The sequence below is a fragment of the Chinchilla lanigera genome, unplaced genomic scaffold (assembly GCF_000276665.1).
Source record: "Chinchilla lanigera isolate Chin_1 unplaced genomic scaffold, ChiLan1.0 scaffold00002, whole genome shotgun sequence".
Classification (NCBI taxonomy): Eukaryota; Metazoa; Chordata; class Mammalia; order Rodentia; family Chinchillidae; genus Chinchilla; species Chinchilla lanigera.
Window position 1 is genome coordinate 20,378,445 of NW_004955403.1, and position 20,868 is coordinate 20,399,312.

General features: G+C 33.9%; 1 protein-coding gene across 2 annotated transcripts in view; it reads right to left on the reverse strand.

Moving 5' to 3' along the window:
- Mtx2 (metaxin 2) overlaps positions 1 to 20,868 on the reverse strand; it is a 52,950-nt gene that overhangs the window by 18,921 nt on the left and 13,161 nt on the right. For both annotated transcript variants that reach the window (XM_013512767.1, XM_005373410.2), the window contains exons 2-3: positions 13,246 to 13,293; positions 12,222 to 12,268 (exon numbers count right to left, since the gene is read on the reverse strand). In XM_013512767.1, the coding sequence (XP_013368221.1) occupies positions 12,222 to 12,268; positions 13,246 to 13,293 (95 nt within the window). The remainder of the gene's footprint in view (positions 1 to 12,221; positions 12,269 to 13,245; positions 13,294 to 20,868) is intronic.

The following is a 20,868-nucleotide window of genomic DNA, read 5'->3' on the forward strand; positions in this document are numbered from 1 at the left end:
AGGGTATCTCCATCCTTTTTTTTCTTCAAAAAAAACAATTTTAAAAAGAAGCACCAGATTATCAGTAACTGGTTAAATATTAAAGACTGATTTTATACATTTATCTCTGTAGCCTTTCAAAAATTCCGTTGAAATAACAGCAAGAAATGAAACAAAAACAAAGACAGAAGAAGACAAATGCAGACCACAGATATCAACCCAGTTTTGTTTTTTTTTTTTTTTGTTTTTTTTTTTGGTTTTTCTCCGGTACCGGGAACCAAACTCACGACCTTGCACTTGCCAGGCAGGCGCTTTGCCGCTGAGCTAAATCCCCAGCCCCTCAACCCAGTTTTGTAAGATGGAAAGCAGACTTGGGGATGAGGGTACAGAGGAAACGGAAACCTAAAAGCTTAAAGAGAAACTCAACACATTTGCATCAAAGAAACACAACAGATTTCAAAATTGGGAGGCAGGTAGCACAAAAGGCAGCACTTGGGCCCAAAAATGTAGCTCAGTAGAACAGTGCCCTGTCTGGGAAGTGCAAGGTCCTGTGTTCAATTTCTGACACCAAAAAGAAAAAAAGCAGCACTCATAATCTCAGCACTCTGGGAAGCTGAGGCAGGAAACAGCAAGCTTGAGCAATTCAGTGACTCAGTGAGACAGCCTTAAAATAAAAACAAAAAGGGTCTGGGGGCACAGCCTAGTGCAAGGTCCCAGGTTCAATCCCCAGTACCAAAAAACAAAACAAACAAAAAAGCACAGGAGAGTTATGGGACTGCACATAGGATTAGATGAAAGTCTACATAAGCGGCACATAATCACATACAATCAGCCCTCCCCTAATCTGGGCAGGGGATGGGTTTATTCTTTGGAGAAATCCAGTCAGAGACTCATGCTTCAATGATTCAAGCACAGGAGAGGGCACTGGGAGAGAGACAACACAGAAAAGAAGACAAGCTCACACAGCAACTGAAGAGATCCATGGTGCCCTTCTCCCTCTCAGGTCCCAACCCTCTCCCGCTGCCACGCGAGGACATCACTCTGGATTAAAATAAAACTAAAAATACTTATTGTTTTAGTCAGGGTGAGAGAGTGGCCAATGAAAACTGCCAATGTAAAATCAGTCTAAGTGACATCCACAAGCAAAAAAAAAAAAAAAAAAAAGCCCCTTATCCCATCAGATGTTTAGTGGCTCACTTTTAACTACAAATTGTTAGCAGAGATCAGTAGGTATTTGAGGAAAGCTTCAAACAAAAAGACCTAAAACAAACCATAGAAAAGGGAACTGAGAGGAGACAAAATGAAGAGTGCAAGCAGACAACTTCAAAGAAAAATGATAACGGCTACTATTTATTGAGTACTTATTGTATACCAGACACCTGCTACTTAGTCAAAATCCAAAACACAATTTATATTTACTCACTGGTTGAAATTAAAATCAATGTAACCTCTTGAGGGACTCTAGTAAGATCTACACATCCTTTGATCCAGCATTTTTACTACTAGAAGTACCTCATATAAACATACATGTTATAAGGATATTCATACGTAAGCCCTATTTATAACAAAATAATAGATATAACAAGAGTTTAATACTCATTAAAGAGAGACAGATTTGTAACAAAATAATAAATTTAACAATAACTTAACACCTATGCATGAAAGAAAAAGATTAAGTAAACTGTGGTGAATCCATCAATGGAGACTTTAAAAAAAATGAGGCTGCTGCTCACCAAGTGGACTTCTCATGCTAAATTCCATCAGGTATTTCTCATCCGGAGTCTTATACAAGGGCCAGTGAATGACATAGGATAACATATACCAAGTGCAGAACTGCCTTTTGTGTGCTTTCTTCTTCTAACAGCCTAAAGTGAAACATTAAAATATACCTCAAAAAGGTTTGCAAAAGGCTAATTTATTAGCCTTTGTGCAGCTTCCCATGTAGCTTTCTGTGTAGCTTCCTGGAGTGCTATATTAATAGAAGAATACAACTTTGCTTGTCTAGAAACATACATTCAACACATTATTGAGCACTTAGTATTTATCAGGAACTGTTCCAGCCACTGGGAATACAGCGGCAAACATAAAGTTTCAGCCCTGATGGAAATTACATCCAAAAGGAGACAAGTCACAAGCACAAAAACCAAAAAATATGCAAAGTAGACATACAGTCCAACAACAACAACAAAAAACAAGTATACACACTTTAGGGGAAAAAAAAACGGTATGATGTTTTTTCAACAGGTGGTGTTATCCTCATATGGGAAACCCTACAGGATGTCATATATCATGAAAATCCCACTGCCAGCCCTTAGAGAAGAAATTGAAAATGCATGTGCAGCAAGCTCAATGACCAAGGTTACTCAAGCAGCAGTTCATCGTACTAATAAATGTCTGGAAGCTAATGGCCACCACTTTGAGTTCCTCTTGTAATTGTAGAGGCCCAAGGTAACTTGTATTAATCTCATTATGTCTCAATAAATTTAGTATTGAAATATTTATACAAGTTTTTCTTTTCCTGAAGTGTGCATACACTTTTTTGGCAGACTGTATTTAAGGGAAGAGGAGTCCAAGTTCAAAGGCATGAAACAAACAGACTATGCTTCAACGAGCATGTTTCAGGAACAGTAATGACACCAGTGTGACGGTGTGGGAATAAGGAAGTAGGTGGTAAGAGAGGCAAACCAAAACTCATGTACAATCTTGCAGATAATTCTGAAGGATTTTGGCTTAAACATCTAATGAGGAATAATTAGATGTTGATCTGAGGACTGCTGGAATCTGAACGACATATTAAAGGTCTACAAAAACATAGAGAGACTAGACTGTGGAAGACAGAATTGTGGAGGCAGGAGAACTAGTTAGGAGATTGGGTAATGAACCAAGCAACGGGAATGATGAAAAATGTAGGACGCCATATTCAGGCTATAATTTTAAGGAAGAGTCAAGAGGATTTGCTGATAACAATGTGGACCAAAGAAAAAGGGAGAACTCAAAATAGGACTCAAGTTTCTGGCTTAAAAGATGGAACTGCTACTTAGCAAGCCAGGAAAAACTGAGATTAGTGGATTTTGGTGGGAAGGGGAGGCTCAGGAGTTTTGAGATGGTCTTTGCTAACTACGGTCTCTCTACTACATACACTGGAAAAGCAGGAATCCCCTTCACCAGTTTTAGGAGTCAATACAGACCAGTAAGAAGTTAATAGAGCAGAAGCCTCGCAGTGAGAGTTTGCTGGATGGAATCTTGGTGGCTGTGTCAGCTTGGGGAAGTTCCTTTATGTCGTAAGCTTTCGCAATGCCAGATGAAGATGGCTCATCAGGAACACCGAGATACTGTATGGAAAACTGTTCACACACCATCCGGCAAGAAGTAGTTCAGTAAACATAAGGCATTATTATTAATATTAGTAGTAACAGTATTTGTAACAACAATATTCATTTGTCTATCTGCAAATAAAGAAAGATTACCTAATCTTGGTGACTGCAAAGAAAGCTGACTTCACTTCATTACTTTTTAATGCCTACTTAGGAGGAAAAAGTTATTATTATACACTGCAATTAATTGTATTTCTATAAAATCAAAACAGCAAAATTGTACACTGAAGTAAAAATCTCTAGATATTTAAGTAATAAAAGAAGGGCTGGGGATTTAGCTCAGCGGCAAAGCGCCTGCCTCGCAAGCACAAGGTCATGAGTTCGATTCCCGGTACCGGAAAAAAAAAAAAAAAAAAAAGAAATAATAAAAGAACATACCAAAAACACTTTTAAAAGAATGAACACCAAATATGATTTATATTTTAATACATTTAAACATCTACTATATGGTATATAATCATTATATTGTATATTACATACATAATAATGTATATCTTTTCTAATTAAACAAAAACAAGTGAACAAAGATGTTGTGGACAAAGATCACTTTGTAAATAATTTTCCAAAACCCCATATACTGATAAGTGAATTGACAAATGACCTCGTTCTTCAAAATGTAAGTCCATTAGTAAATTTAGACCATGTTTATTTGTTCATCACACTGACCCCAGCACACAACAGGCTTTTGGTAAACACTTCTCCATGAGCAAGCCATAGGTACTATAATCACAAATTTTAAAATACTTAAGTTCAAACTAGCAAGCTACAGATTAGCACTTTGTAACTCTTTGGCTCCAAAACTCAATGCTTAAAATAAATGTAACTTCTAGTAAATTAAGAGATATTTTAAGAAATCAACACTTATAAATATCAGTTAGAAGACACTGCCCTTAGAAAACTGTAACATAGGGGGCCAGAAGCATAGCTCAGCAGTATGGTGCCTGACTGGCAAGTGGCAAGTGCACTGAGTGAGAGAGACAGAGAGAGAGAGAAAAAGAGAGAAGAGTTTTAGATACAACAATATCTGACAACTGTAGGGGAAAAAAACCAGATTCTTCCTAAGGACAACAAAGAAGACAATCAGAATAAGAAAAGGTATAGGCTTTCCCTAGTAGAATTACGTAAATAAAGATTAAGGTTCAAACTTAGCAAAACAGTTATAAAAGTCAAAAGTACAGAAAGAATAATTATTATAACCCAAGAACCTAACACAATATTAGGAGCATACCAGCGGCACTTTTTTCTAAATTCTATAATAAATTTTATAAAGTTCCGCTATCTGTAGATAAAATAATATTACTGATGGAGAAAAAGAAGTTAAAAAAACTTTCTAAATTATTATAAGTTAAACAGTGGATGTAAGGGACATAAAATATATTCATTTCATTTTTGTTAACTATTAGCGCCCAATATTGAATGACTAACCAAGTCGTTCTCTTTTTTTGGTGGTGGGGATCAAACCCTGGGCCTCCTGCATGCTAGGCAAGCACTTTATTACTGAGCTATATGCACCGCCCCTACCTTCCTTTATCCCAAAAACAAAATGAACATTTGTCTAACAAATTATATACACAATACTCTCTTTAATTGCATTTAAGCAATAAAAGCACTATATACCAATAAAAACATTAAAATAACTCAAAATTTTCAAGAACTAGCCTTAATAAAAATTCTGAAGACTAGATGTTTTATATTGATTAATATTATATAATTCAAGAAGTTATAAACACAGCTTCTAAATTTATGTAAACCATACTAACAAAGCCATCCAAATTTTAAATGGGAAACAATGCATTTTCCAATCAAACCAGGTAAAGCTATCCATAGACAGCAGACCTATTCTTAGACTGGTTTTCTTCCTTAGGACAAAGCTTCTATTCATTTCATAATTAAATTTCGAACATTTTATGTAAGAATTTACTAAGGACTATTCTGAAGCCATTTTCAAGGGACAAAATAAAAATGATTGTGAATTTTAATTCATATCCTATTTCACGAGGACACAAAGGAAAAGCTGTGACAACTGAAGAATTATTTTCCATCTTACTGAAGAGGCATGCTTTAAAATTAAAAACCATGAACAAATCTATCTACAAAATAATTCATTTTTTATATCAAACAGCTGCAGACCCTATAATTGAAATAATGTATCTAAAGTTACAAATGAAAAGTGTAAGGTATCATTCTTGAAGTGACAGATTAAGTTCCTAATCCAGTTAGGGTAATAGCCATATTTGTAGTTTAACATAAATTAAGACCTTAATTATATTTGTGAGTATTTTAAACAAAATAACACATTCCTTTGTACCTGTGAATGTAATTTATAGCAAAGCCAGGTTCATTTTCCAAACCAATCTATTTCACACTGCAGAAGTACTCTGATATAATGGTATAATGTAATTCTTGTTGTAGAATGTTGAAAGAGTAGATTCACTAAGCGCACAGGAGAGGTTTGAAGATAAATGAAGATGCTATTCATTCAAGGGTAATTTCATCTTAGAACTATATGAAAGATGTTTCACTCACACAAGGTACTACATGTCCTCAAATTTAAGTGTATTTTCAGCTCAAATATAATGCTGCTAGATTGATTATGTTGATACTGTATATCTAATAATGAAAAATTCTAGCCTTTTTCTCTTTAAAACATAGATTGCTCAGTTTTTGGGTTTTTGGGTTTGTTTGTTTTTTTTCATTTTACCACTATGTTGTATTTTCTGTTTAGGGTTAACAAACTTTAAAATTCTGCCTGCTATTTACTTTTCAAACAAAAAAGTATATTCTTGATATTCTAACTTTCAATCTCTCAGAACCATGAGTGTGAAGTTTTCTAAGTAAATTTTTATATTAGCAAAGCATTTCCCTGTGTAACTATTTTACCTTATTTAGCTAATTAAAAATGACATGTCAACCACCTAGTTTTATTTTGAATATACAGAACTAGTTTAAATGTTTTACATACACCAAACCAGTTATGTGTTAAGGAAAATAATACTAACATTGAGATTTTTAAAACTCTGTTAAATTCCGTTTGCAACTTAAATTCATAGTTAACTTTTATAAACATCCCATTTTATATACTTAAATCATGCCAGGTATTTTAACCATAAATCACTAAAATGCTTTAATACTGGTATAAATACAATAATGCAATATAGGACAATCTGGACAATGTAAATTCAATGATATCAAAAAAATATCAGTAGCCTCCATTTCATTTGGTTTAGAATACTGAAAAGGACTTTACAATTCCCTTCTCTAATAAATATTCACTAAGATATCTTTCCCCCTCAGTTTTCACTTCCTTCTCCCACTCTGAAAGTAATATAGAAGCCTGATTTTGCAGATGATCAAAGTAATGCAGGAATAAATATACTTTAAAAACCTAAAATATTACACTTCATGAAATTCTGAGGAAATTATATGGTATTCATTTCTTTAAATGTTTTTCTAGAAAACACTACTCTATTAGTTTTCCATTAAAATATATACACTAGTATCATCCTACCTGCATTTATGTAAGGTTTAAATGTATATAACCCTGAATAAGAGGTATAAAGCAAAAATGTACCCAACCAAGTAAAAAACTCAAAATCATTTTCTCCAAAATTCTGCAGGTAAGCTGTCTATTGTGACAATGTGAATGACAACACAAGTTGATAGCAGCTACATTTTCATACTTACAATTGCTTCTCCAGTGCAACAATCAGCCTGCATCTCCAAAGGAAAAAGAGATTCTCCCCCCTCTGCTCATCCCCAAATGCTACATTAGGATATTACCATTTAACCACTAATTAATATGTTATCCTAAAAAGCATCTTTACTAAAAGGAAGCAAGGGTCAGCTAAGTATTTACTAAGAGATCTGACATGTTAGTGTTCATGGGTCAGCGTTAATGGGACCTATAAAAATGCTGACTTTCTAAAAAATGATATAACATACTCAACATAGAAAGCAGATTTTTCCTCGTTTCATTTTTAGAGATAATGTGTTTATTCACAAAGGGTAAGGAAAAATAAATATATTAAATAAAATAGGGATATTCCACTCGCTAAGCTTAAAGGTAATTCTCACTGGAGGTAAAAAGGGCACTTTATCATGCAGCATTCTAATAATGACCATCAGCTTGAGACATTCTCTAAAAACTACATTCAAATTTTCATAAAATCTACATTAAGCCATACCAAAAAGTCTTTTGAAATTGGCTTCATATATATTAAATGAAATTCCTTCCAAAATTTATCAGAAACAAACATTTTATTATCTAGATAGTCATTTAGTAGGCACATAAATCTTTGAAGTCAAAGTAGATACTAATTTTTATTCAACATCATCTTCCATTTCCATAGTTTTTATTTTTTACAAAAGAATTTCTCATTTATTATCTAACTATAGCTTCATATTAACTAAGATGACATTTATCATATTTCCAAAATCCAAAAGCCTTAACACACCATACCTTAATATACCGTATCAACCAGAGGATCAGTTTGCTAGGAAATTCCAGAAATTATGTGTGACTAAACAGTTGCTTATTGTTGAGCAAAGTTCAGAGAGCTTTATCAGTACAGCAGACTGAAATACAGGAAAGTGTTGGGTGGGGACTACCCACGCAGACTCCTTAGGTTTGCGTTCCAGTTCTGCCAAGTACTGTTATGTAACCTTGGTTCTCTGCTCTATGTCCCTAATCTACGAGGAAAGGAGAAAAAAAAGGTCCCTATCTCATAGGGTTTCTGTGGGAGAGGATTATCTATAAAACCTACTTCACACAACTGTTATGGACTAAATGGGTGGATAAGAATTATGTGCCCAGTATGGTGATGAGCACATGTGGCACACAACTGCTGCTGTTATTCTCTATTTACCGTCACAGTGCGTGGGCTCTAGGAGAGGGCAGAGCACCTCTTGGGCTTTACTTCCCATGTCTTTAAGATGAGAGAAAGAATTGTACCCTGAAGCAGGACTATGGTAAGGACTGAATGCGATTAATACTGTTCAGAAATGACCTCGGTGTGTTATACGATAAAAGCACTTAACTAAACTTTAAGTTTTAAACCAAGTCTTATTTGGTATTATTAAAGTAACATCTTGTTTGAATTAAAGCTTTCATTTTTAGATGGCAGGGAAGAACAATTACAAAAATTATTATTAATGTTCATACAAATACAAATACATTCCCTGAAAAGCTTACACATAATACTTATTTCTCAATTACTCTGGAATGGTTTAGGCATTATCAAACCTGTAAGCATCCACCCCTCTTGCTGAAATTGATTATATGTACTTCTGTCAAGGAATCAGGAGATAAAAGAAATAACTCGTTGCACATTTACAGGTATTTTTCTGAGTGTTTTGCATATGTTAACACATTCAATTCTTATAACCCAACAGATCAGCATCTATTACATCTCTATTTTATAGATGAGGAACTTTAAATAAAGAATTTTATTTATGGTATGCTACATTTGGAACAGAGCACCACTGCCCATTTCATCTGTGGAATCTGCTATAAAAATAGCATATATTGAATCAGTAGAAATATAAACTTCAGGTAAATTTTTTAAACAGTTTTTGCAGAAAAATTATAAAGTTCATATGTATTTGCTCATACTATATTTCTAAACCTGCACTGCCCAATACAAAAGTCCCCCTCTGCATATGGCTAATGAGCTTGTGAACTGTGACTAGCACAAACTGAGATGTGACATAAGTGTAATATATACATCAGGTTTTGAACTTAACATGTAAAAATGTAAAACAATAAATTCTGTATTGATTACATGATAAAATGATCACTGTTTATACAGAGAGTTAAATAAAATATATTATCAAAATTAGTTTCACTTGTTTCTTTTACTTTTTTAATGGGGCTGCTAGAAATTTTTAAATTATATATGTGGCTAGTACTACATGTTTATTGAACAGTTTGTTTGGGGGTATATTATCAAAGCTGTTTTCCCAATCAATATAAGCTTAAATCCATCAATTAAAGGGCAAGTATTATAGAATGGACAATTTTTTTGTCCTCCAGCATTTGTGCACATGTGTGCAGTACTATACACCAACACAAACACACACATATACACAGACACAGAGCTCACAGAAACCAGAGAAACACACTACACTAATACCTCACTATATTCAACACATAAGATTACATTACAACCAAGCACACATTTCAAGTAAAACCTGTACTTTGTGGATGAGGGAAGGAAAGAAAATCAAAGAAGAAATAACCACAGGGACAAAATTTATTTTCTTTTAAACTGAAATCGTGAAAGTGCTTTTAATTAAAAATGATCTAACCACTTAGCTTCAGGGATATAATAAATACCAAGACTATGTCGTAAGTAAAATTTAAATTTCCTGATGATTTAACTGACAGACTATTAAAATATCTGATGTCTGATATCTGGTATCTTCTAGAAAATAGTCAGCTTATGGATACCTGTCACATTGTTTTGATCAATTTTATATATCAAACATGAAGACTTTAACTGATTCTTCTAAACGGATGCTGATCCACTATATAGAAGAAAATTACTCCATAAAGTTTACATCAGATATGTGGAGAAGTCACATTTATAGTCATGGCTACTATCAGCTGTCAAGCCAAAGAATATTGAAAAAAAACAAGAATTTTTAATATATGCTGGTTAATTTATCATCTAAGTGACATACATAGGGTAAAAAAAATGAAATGGTTAAGCAAGCTCCATTTTAAAAGGCTTTTTCTGTTTTTATTTTTAATTGCAACTATGATTTCAGATACTATGGGAAGAAAGCAAAGTAATAACCATAAAAACAGAATTGATAAAGCACAAACTAAAGGCTTTTTCTTTTCCCTTAAATACTCCAAGGCTAATTTTTTTAAGTGACAATATACTGACATCTTGTTTTGTACTGGAAACTGGTTAAATGATCTATTCCAGTGTGTCTCAACCTTGACACTTTGTCTGTGGGTTCAGATAATTCAGATAATAATAGAGAGCTGTCGGTGCATAGTATGGTATTCAGCAGAAACCCGAGTGTCTACTCAATAGATGCCAAAAGCATTCCTCCAAGTTTTGACAACCAAAAATCTCAAAATGTCACATGTTTTTTGGGGGTAAAATATTTCCCCAGGTGAGAAACATCACTCTATTTTACCTAAAAATACCTATGTGGTGAAAATTACTCAACACTTCCTAAACTACTATTACTTAGTGTTTGGGGCTCTTCAAAAGAGAGTCCCAGATAGGTTCAGCAAGGAGATCAGTAACCCTCCTGAAACTATACGCCAAATAGTCTGGGTAGACTTTTATTTCTACGTGTGCACCAAAATGTTTTCCAGAAATTCTTTCTATAGCTTTTGTCAAGTCCTGAAAAAGTTATCCTCAAAATGGCAATTTTAAAAGGGTTAAGAATCAGTGCTTCAATTAAAATATTCACTATGCCCTGAAGCTGTCTTCAGAAATATGAAGACTGAAAACATTATTTTATACACAGAAAATTATTTATTCATGCTCTTGTTTATCAGACAAGATTGTTTTCATCACAGTTGTAAAACCACTCTTACAATAAACATCTACTTACTACATTCTATATGCTAGGCAACTATATTAATAGTATTTGAAAGCTCAAATTACATTGCACTTCTCTCACCAAAAAAAGGGGAGATTCATAAACAATGGTATAAAGTTGGTATTTATCACATATAATGGAGAATTTGTTTATCAAATGTTATCATATTAAGAAATTTAAAACTAGTTATAATATTAGTATCTAAAGAAAAAAAAGGTAAATAAATACAGTTTATATTCTTGGCAAAAATAAAATGAAATTTAGATGCTTGTACTAATGAATTATTGTTCAAGCACATTTCTTTCCATTTTTTCCTGCCTTAAAATAAGGATGCATCAAATTCCATACCATCATACTGAATGACACTGAGCACATAGGATAGCAAGTTGAATAAAACATAAATGAGATGACCTACAATGAAATGCTTAGCATTCATTAGGCTTAGAACACAACAAAAACCTGATAAACAGTTCCTTTCCTTCTTTCTCTTTCTATCATCAAGGACCTCGGTCCCACCTCCAATAAATGTCATGTCGTAGATTTTCTTTCTAAGTTATCTTTTACCTTCTACACAATACAATCACCTTTGCGATTCAAACTATGTAAACTAAGAAACTAGCAGCTATACATGTAAAAATGTTCACATAACTATATTGTAAATTCTACAATTTACATAAACATTTCTTTTCTTTCTTTTAAAGTAAATAAATCCCCCAAGTATCCTTTTAAATACAGTTTAACATTTACAAGGCCACTAATCTCCCTTGGATCACACAACTGTGATATACAGTTTAAAGAGCCACTGCATTCAATATGTTATTTGGGGATAATAAACACACATGTAATCCATAAACATATAAGGAGTAGCTGAAGAAGAACACGTCTGTTTTAAGTCTGTCAAGTAGGGTAAAGCAGGATAACACTCAAAGATACATGGCAAATAAATCTTTACAAGTAAGTTAGAAAATAATTCTGAACCCATAAATGAAATTACCACCCCAAATAATACCACCAAAACAACTGCCAAGACAAAGAATGTGCCCAGCACTTAAAAGTGATTTTGTTTACAATAAGTAATGAAATTCTTTTTATTTATTTTATATACTAACAACAATTAACTGAATAATATGACATAACAAAAATAAATTTCACAGAGAAGTAATGTTATACTGATGATGGTAACAAAAATTCTAAACATATATCAGACGTTCTGGAAAGAGAAAAAATTATAACTCAAAATGATACAAATCACCTAGAGGGTGCATGTACATGTACATATATATCTAACATTATTTACATATTTACCTGCACAGCAAGAGAGGCTGCATTGTCAGAAAGCAAAATTTGCTCCCCTGTGAAAATACAAGAAAGGTCTGGGTCAAAAGTGTAACTGCCAAACAAGCAGAATATAAATGCAATATTTTTATTCTGGAAAACTATTCCTATTTATATAGAAAAGGTATAGCCTAAACTGAGGTAATTATGAAGTTCTACAAGTACTATCAGGTAACCCTAATTTTGATTAAATCTTCATAATATGTAAATAATGATGAAATAGGACTGTTTCCTCTAAAATTATTTGATAATTTATCTCATTTTATCAGCAATATGTAATTAAAATTGCTTACTAAAAAACAAATTCATTAAGTTTTCAAGAAACATTTCCCTTCTTATTAAAATTAAATAAAACAGTATCTACTCAAATCTCTCTAGTTAAAAGTAAAAACATTCACAATCATATAAAACCAGCTTGCAGTTAATATTGCACAGTGTGTCTAGGTCTGTCACACAAAAGAAAGATGACAAGTTCTCTGCAATAAAAATTCCATGCTTAGAAGACTAGGGCTGCTGCCTATTAGTCTTCATTACTTTGCAGTCTTCTGACAACTGTAGCAGGCTGCTGAGCCCCAAATGGGGTCCATAATGTGATCTGATGATATATGAAGAGCTGCTAAAGGGAGCCTGAACCATCCTAGCCTATACATTTTAACAGTTCCTTTTTACTGAGAGCCCACTTTACCACAGGACTTCAAAAATCTGCTGTCTCAGCTATTGGTGCAGTAAATCTGCCAACTGCTCCTGCAACCACATCGTTTTACACTGCCTACAGCAGCCAATATAATGAGTCAATAATAAACTAAGGACCTTATAGGCCATGAATAGTTGGTTTACACTGGCAGTTTACAAGTTTAGGTAAAATCTCCTAGACAAATTATACAGGGGAATCCCTTCTCTATGTTTACGTTTTTCTTGCAGTAAATTGCATCAGTGAGGAGTTTTTTAAATAAATATATTTTGATACAAACTCTTTCAATTGTGAAGAACCTACCTTTCAGTTGCTGATATAATGTCGCATTTTCAGGCCAAGGTTCTGTGGCTGCAAAAATAAGGCAACGACAATTAGGCACATAAGGAATTAATAAGTATGTACATTGGCCTAGAGCATTTAAAATCAATTGCTCCGGTTACATTACATACAACAACTAGTCGCACTCTCTTAAACTGTATGCTAACCTGAACAAGTAGGTTAGACTGTTTTAATACATGTTTGCTTTACTGTCTGGTGAAAATTTGTTTCTTATGAGAAGAAGATAGACATCTTGCCCAATCAAAAAATAATTCAAAAATTAAATTTGTTTAGCTTCTTTTAAATACAGCTATAACCAAAATGTTGTTCATACATATACAAAGATACTGATGTTGTGATTCACCACAAAAATGATAATGAAACAAAGAAAGGGGCTGGGGATTTAGCTCAGCGGCAAAAGCACCCGCCTGGCAAGTGCAAGGTCGTGAGTTCGGTTCCTGGTACCGGAGAAAAAACAAAAAAAAAAAAAAAAAAAACAAAGAAAAAGATAATGAAACAGTATTTGTAGTATTTTATATAAAAAGTATTTTACATTCTTTTAACAAAGTAAGGTTTCAAATGATACTACATGAAGAATCAAATACATCTGCATCAGGTATCCATCTTTTCTTTTAAACTGATAGCATATAAAAATAGAGAGGAATCCTGCTGTATTCAAGAATATTTCATTGCCTTCACTCTACCACAATCACTACACAAAAATAAAACAAGGTATACAATAAAGCAGTAAGGGCCTACAGTGTGAAACAAAACCAGTAAAGTTCACTTTAGGTCTGAAGTGAAACATGACCTTGACCCTTACCTCTCATTTAGAAATGACTCTAGCTACAAAGAGAGCATCATCAACTACTAGCGCTTGGGAAAATCACTGATTTTGTATTTTGTCTAATCAACTGCACATAAGAAGCAATAGTTCCACTGACAGAACATACAGGGTATCAGAACACCATTAGCTGGTTCCTTTTTAAAAACCGTAAAACATCAGAATCAACAATTCTAATATAGCAACTATACTTGCAGTCAGCAAGAAAGTGAATATATGAAATTTGATTATTACTATTTTCTGTGTTTATATTAAGCCAGTCACTTTGATGTAGCAACAAAAAAATGTTAATATATACTTATGGTTGACTTTTTTTAAAAAAGAAATGCATACATGTGAGGCATTTTTTAAAGACAGCTCCTTTAAGAGGGGAAGGGAGAAGAACTCCTCAACTGCTTTTCTTATGCTTTTAAATGAAAAGAAAAAGTAGTATTATTAAAATTTACAAATGTCACTTTTGGCTTGGTTTGGGCTACACAATATTTCATTCATACTTAATGACAACACCATGAAATCATCAAGCAAATAAGGGGCCACATAGTTTTGCATACTGTTACCCTTATTCCAACAATGCATATCAAAAAGGCAATAAAACTAAATATTACATTTTACTATAAACATCTGAGCAAAGTAAAATTTCACAAAGTGCCCAATTAACCTGTGTAACACAGTTTTAAAACAAAAGGGAAACAAAAACAAGCTGACTTCAGCAAATTATTCAAAAAAGTAACCTTTTGGGATAAACTGTACAGTCAGCACACCTACGTTTATCTCTATACTAGAAACAATACAATGAGGTTCATTCATGTGTAGCATTCTAAATCATCAAAAAGTCATTTATATGCATTTTATTAATCTTAAAGCAATAAGGGATAGGAATAAAATTTACAAAAATTTCAAATAATATTAAAACTAGGGTCTTTGAGGGAACATATATGTCCCTATGCATCTGCGTAAGCCACACTGTGCCAGATTTTATACCGGTTGTTCATTAATTGTGTACAAAAAAAAAGACATTTGATAAAACCAACCATTTCATTCCCTAAATATTATGGCTAATCAAAATTTTATGGAACTTAGTATTATCACCTATGTTAAGGTAACAGGATATTTTATTTAAATATTGCAGTAATTTCAACTTCCGGCTATTTTGTGTATCTACTGGACACAAATTTCTGATTTTCAAAACAATAAAATATAGTATCATCTACTTAGCATTAAACATATGCTGAATATTTGTTCTTTGATAAACTAGAAGCTACTCTACTACTTTGTAATACGAGTTCTCAAATGAACAGCAATGCATGTGTTTAGTAATCCCAGATAAAAGCTAATTCTTAGGGCTGAGTGTGCAGCTCAGTGCTGGAGCACTTGCCTACCATGCGTGAGGCCCTGGATCCTACCCCCAACACAAGGCGTGAGAAAAGGGTATTCATCAACCCTCCCACTGATTATCCAGATCTAATCCAAGGAACATGTATAGAAGTCATAGAAATTTTGCAACATATTACCTGACTGCAAATAAAACCAAAACAGTTGCCTACAAATACCAAAAGCTTGGTTATCAAGGACCTAAATAAAGCTGGAAACCTGGAGAAAGGGATAAACATTTTGCCTGATCCAAGGTATAAATTATGTTTTGACCCAGAAACTATTTTTTTTTTTTTTTTTTTTTTTTTGGTTTTTCTCTGGTACCGGGAACCGAACTCACGACCTCGCGCTTGCCAGGCAGGCGCTTTTGCCACTGAGCTAAATCCCCAGCCCCTGACCCAGAAACTATTAAAAATAAATTTTTAGAAAGCAACCTTACCAAAACATCTGGTGCTTTCTTCACAAAGAGAACTTACCATTTTAAAAAAAGAGGGCAAACAGACTTACATAAACCTATAATAACCATGTTATTTTAGCTGCTAGAAATTGTAGGGTATCATGGATCAGTAGATAAGAAATAGTAATGCATGCAGAAAATGACCAGCTATCCATCTCATCCATGAGTGACTCAGGTTATACAAATATCACTGATTTTAGAGCACTGTCTATGTGAATCTGATCAAATAATTCCTTTTAAAGCATGACAAGGGTAAAGAAATCACTAGTATACTATTCTGTAAGTGTACCAAAGTGAAAATCCAAGTCGGGTGCAAGGGCAATGGATCTACAATTCTACTACATAGATCTCATTCCAGAAAGTAAGCTCTGTAACTGTCTCATAAGTAAATCCATGAACATTATTATCCATACATAACAAAACAAAATATAAACTCTGTATCTTGGTTTGAATAATGTTAATTAAAACTTTTATTAGTGAAAGATGAAGTCCAAAAGATACTTTCTTCCTCATTTCTCTTTTCCAAGGTCAGGTAAATCAATACTCTACCCCTTGCTCCTAAGCATGTGTATAAGACAGAATAACTGGTGGGTGGTACTGGGAATTGAACTCAGAGGTGCTCTACCCCTGAGATACATCCCAAGTCCTCTTTTATTTTGAGACAAGGTCTCAATAAATTGCTCAGTCTGGCCTTAAACTTGGAATCTTCCTGCGTCAGCCTCCTGAGTAGTTGGGGTTACAGCAAGAAAAATCTTGTTTAAACAATAGTGAAATTTTCATCTTTTACTAATTTTTCTTCAGTTCACCTAAATGTTTTATAGTACATACTACTTTAATAGTAAATAAAATTTCGTAAGTCATCTGCTCTACTTCTACCACCAAAAGCACGATGTGCTTGGGGGAGGAGCAGCCTTAGAATAACTACAGAAGGTAAGACTGAGTTTCTAAAAAAGGAGGTTGGTAAGAAATGGAAGTTGAGGAACAAAGGTGTCCAAAGCTGTCAAGGTACAAGGTACTGGTATTACCAGCACATCAAAAGTAAACTTTATGCTTACATATCTATAGTTCGTGTAGCCCTTGGAATAAAGACTGAAATCCCAACATGGCCTATGGGGTTCTACACCGCACCATTTCCACCTTGTTTCACCCCGTTACTCTCTGCACTCCAGCTACACAGCGTTCATCCAGTTTCTGAGCGCACCACAGTCCTTGCTGCCAAGACCCCTGCGTGTTATTTCCTCTGCCCAGAACAATCTTCCGCTTCTCTTCTGTCATCACATCTGTTTAAACATCACTTCCTCCAGGAGAGCCATGTTCACGGCATATAACTGTGTAGTTGCACGGAGCCAACACTTAGAAGGGGACTCTGCTTGTAAAGTGTTCTCTGTCCCAGTCTTGGAAGTCTTTCTTCATAAATTTTTGAACAAGAAGCCTCCAAATTTCATTTTACACCAGGCCTTACAAATTATGTGGTCAATCCTGTCTCCAGGAAATGTCTACTTCCTCCTTCAATAGTTCAAACACTTCCTTTACACACACAAACCCCTTTAGGCCACTTATGATGGGCAACATATTTATGACATGACTATTTACCCCCCTCACTTGAAAATAAGCATCATGAGTCAAGTCTGACTTTTGCTTACCACTTCATCCCTAGAACCTAGCACATAATCATTAAATGTTATCTGAGTGTTTATTTTTATTATTACCACTCTCATGATTCTCATTACTCTGTACCATTCAGGCTAAGAATGCAGCAGGAAAGATTATGAAACTGTACTTACTGCACAGCAAAACCAAAAATCAACCACCCAGACAACTTCAATACTACAGCTAACAACACAAGTCTGAAAATATTGAACAGCTGCCTAAAACCATCTGGAACTTAGACTTCAATTCATTTAACTTTCTACTTTCTTTTTTGGTGGAAGTTTTTTAATGTGTTTAACATATATCAGCTCAGGAACTAATGGCCATATATGATTTCTAAGTTTATTTGGGCTTACATGCTCGAATACTTTATGGATGGGGACATGAAACTAAACAAAAGTGGGAAGGATCTCTGGGTTAGAGACATAGCACGAGGAAAGGAGAACAGTGGGATGGCTTGTTAGGTAGTTGAGGGCCTTACTATTATACTTAGGAGAGGGCAACAGTAATATACAGTAATAGCCAATGATAAGACATCAAACAGAAATTTCCAGTTTTAGAATACATGTAAGAAATGTGTAGCTAACTTACAGATACTTTCTTCCTGTACTGCGAAGCACTATCTTGCATACTTCAGGATGCATAAACCCCATCCCACAGTAAAGAACACTGTTCTAATTAAATAACTACTTACTTGAAGTTTTTGCAGAGACCCTAGACATTCATGAAATCTTAAACAAGGAAGACCCTCTCCTGGTGAATTTTTTTTTTTTTGACCAAAGAAAAAGGTAGGGAAGGAACACTCATAAATTAGTGATGAGGATGGGGATCCCTTTCTAACTACTTCCCTAATGAGATATTTGTATCCTATCCAATCAAGTATGTCAGATCCTACTGTACACTTCATACTTTCTCACCTTTGTAACTTTGCTCAAACTGTTCTCCTGGAATATCCCTTTATTGCCACATACCCAAATCCGACAGCTTCTTCAAGACCAAGTTTAAATACCATTTCTATCAAGAGATCATTTATAATGAATCCAATTTCTCTTTTATTTATACTAGTCCATAGCAGTTTGTATTTTGTCTATGTCATATTTTCTACTCCACCACATTGTTATATCAATATCTTATCTTACTAAGAGGTAAATTCCTAGATTGTGAAATTTTTCTATGATCTTGACATTATTTATTAAAATGTTCGCTTTTGAATTGCTCCAAACTAAAGATGGCATTTAAATAATAAATGCTGAAATATGATGTTTGAATTAATCAAATTTTAATGTATAAGTATTGTTTAACACATTCATGATGGTGCCATAATTCATGTCTCACCGCAGGGTGGCTTGAACCACCATGGTAGATCCATGACGGTCCCATCAGGCAGCTTGTACCAATGGCGGTACAAATGGATCAAATCACTTTTGCATTCTTTTTGCTAATAAAATTAATAAAAATCCTCCCAAAGGGATAGTCCTGCATGTCCCACTGGTGATTCAAACCAGCAGGAATGTTTTAAGACTAGTATCTTTACTGTAAAATTTTCAAATTACAACCATTTTTTCAAAAATTAATCCATTTCTGATACAGAAACTACCATATCTTTTCCATGCCAAAGCAGAAACTTACTCTAAGATGCTCTTAGTGACCTCTATTAATTCACTCCTTAGAATTACTATTCTAATGGTATTCACTAGTAAAACATATCTTAAATTATTATCATTTTATAAAGAAGGAATGCATTCCTATTTTATAAAGAACACCTAGAAATAAGTATCAGAGTACCTAATAACTAAGCACATAACCAATTAATGTTATTAGAAATAGTCTGTCTTTTACCTACTTTCAGATTTTACCCAGGCCTATACAGTACCATGATTATTTTACATTTAGTGTCTTCTTTACCAGTAGCAAAAAGTGTCTCTTTAGTCTTTACTGGGATAAAGGGTTTCCTTCTTCAAATGAGTTGTTCTTAAATTTTTAAAAGAAATTTTCTCTACTCTTACAAGTATTTGTGAAGAAGGAACTAAAATTTTAAAAAGGGGGTCAGGGACAGAGCTCAGCAGCACAGCACCTGCCTGGCAAGTACAAGGTCCTGAGTTCAATTCCTAGTACCAAAAATAAAAAAATAAAAAGGGAACAGATATTCTTGGACTTTTGAAAGTCAAAATTACATGAACTAATGCTAGAAATATATACATGATAAAACAACACTCACAACCCAATACACATACCTGTTTTCTCGTTTATTTTTATTGTCTTAAAGCTACCTATTTTTAAGCCAATATAATACAATTCAAAATCTCAATATTCTTTACTGTTAACTATTATAATTTTTTGATGAAATGACTACTAGCTGATAAATTCACATATGTATTTCACTAGTTCTTTTAAAGATTTTATTACTTACAATATGCACTGTCAAGTTCAGCGATGAGTCATTCTGGAGGCAGTTGATCTATCTATTCATTCAATACAAGGTATTTCACAGCATGAAAGTGCTATGACCTAATAAAAAGGTCCAGATTCCCAAATCCACTTCTTGACAATCTAATCTAAGAGGACAAGAGAAGGGCCATGAAAAGAGGTGCCCTCTGTTGTTGGGTTCTTTTTTTTTAGGTTCTGCATTTTTAATGTACAACATGACTCCTCTAGCATATGAATGTAGGTGAAGACATAATTTGTAGAATAATAGGCACTAATATTACACGCTGCTTCAGTTCTGTCATTTTTCCAATCCATCAAATTGATTAATGCTATAATAACTCTACACAAACCTATCATTTGTGCACTAATGAAGTCAAACTCAGTCTGTCCTTAGGCAACTAGATTCCAAAAGCTCATAGATGTCATCTCATCAGCCTGGCAAGACTATTCAGACAGTGCTTTAGAAAAGGAATAAGAAACATGTGTAGCCTATCACCAAATTTGGATGGCTTTCTGCCAAAGGTGTAAATGCAAATACTACTAATATAATGAAATGATCATAGAGCATCTGGCAGCTCTTAAACATGGACAAGTTATTGCAAGACACACAGAGAAAAGAAGGAAATAAGCATGCTAATTTGACGTAGATACTACACTGATAATCTCAGTAATATCAACAGGGACAGTAAGTTTAAAAACCCATCAAGTTTTAGGTAATGATATCAGGCTTGACTTAAAATAGATTCTTATTATGCTTAAACTTAAAATAAAATATAGGGCTATCAACTGGAATTTTAGGAACTATGTATTAGACTAAACAACAATTTAACCTGAAAATTCTAAGAGAAATCAAAGA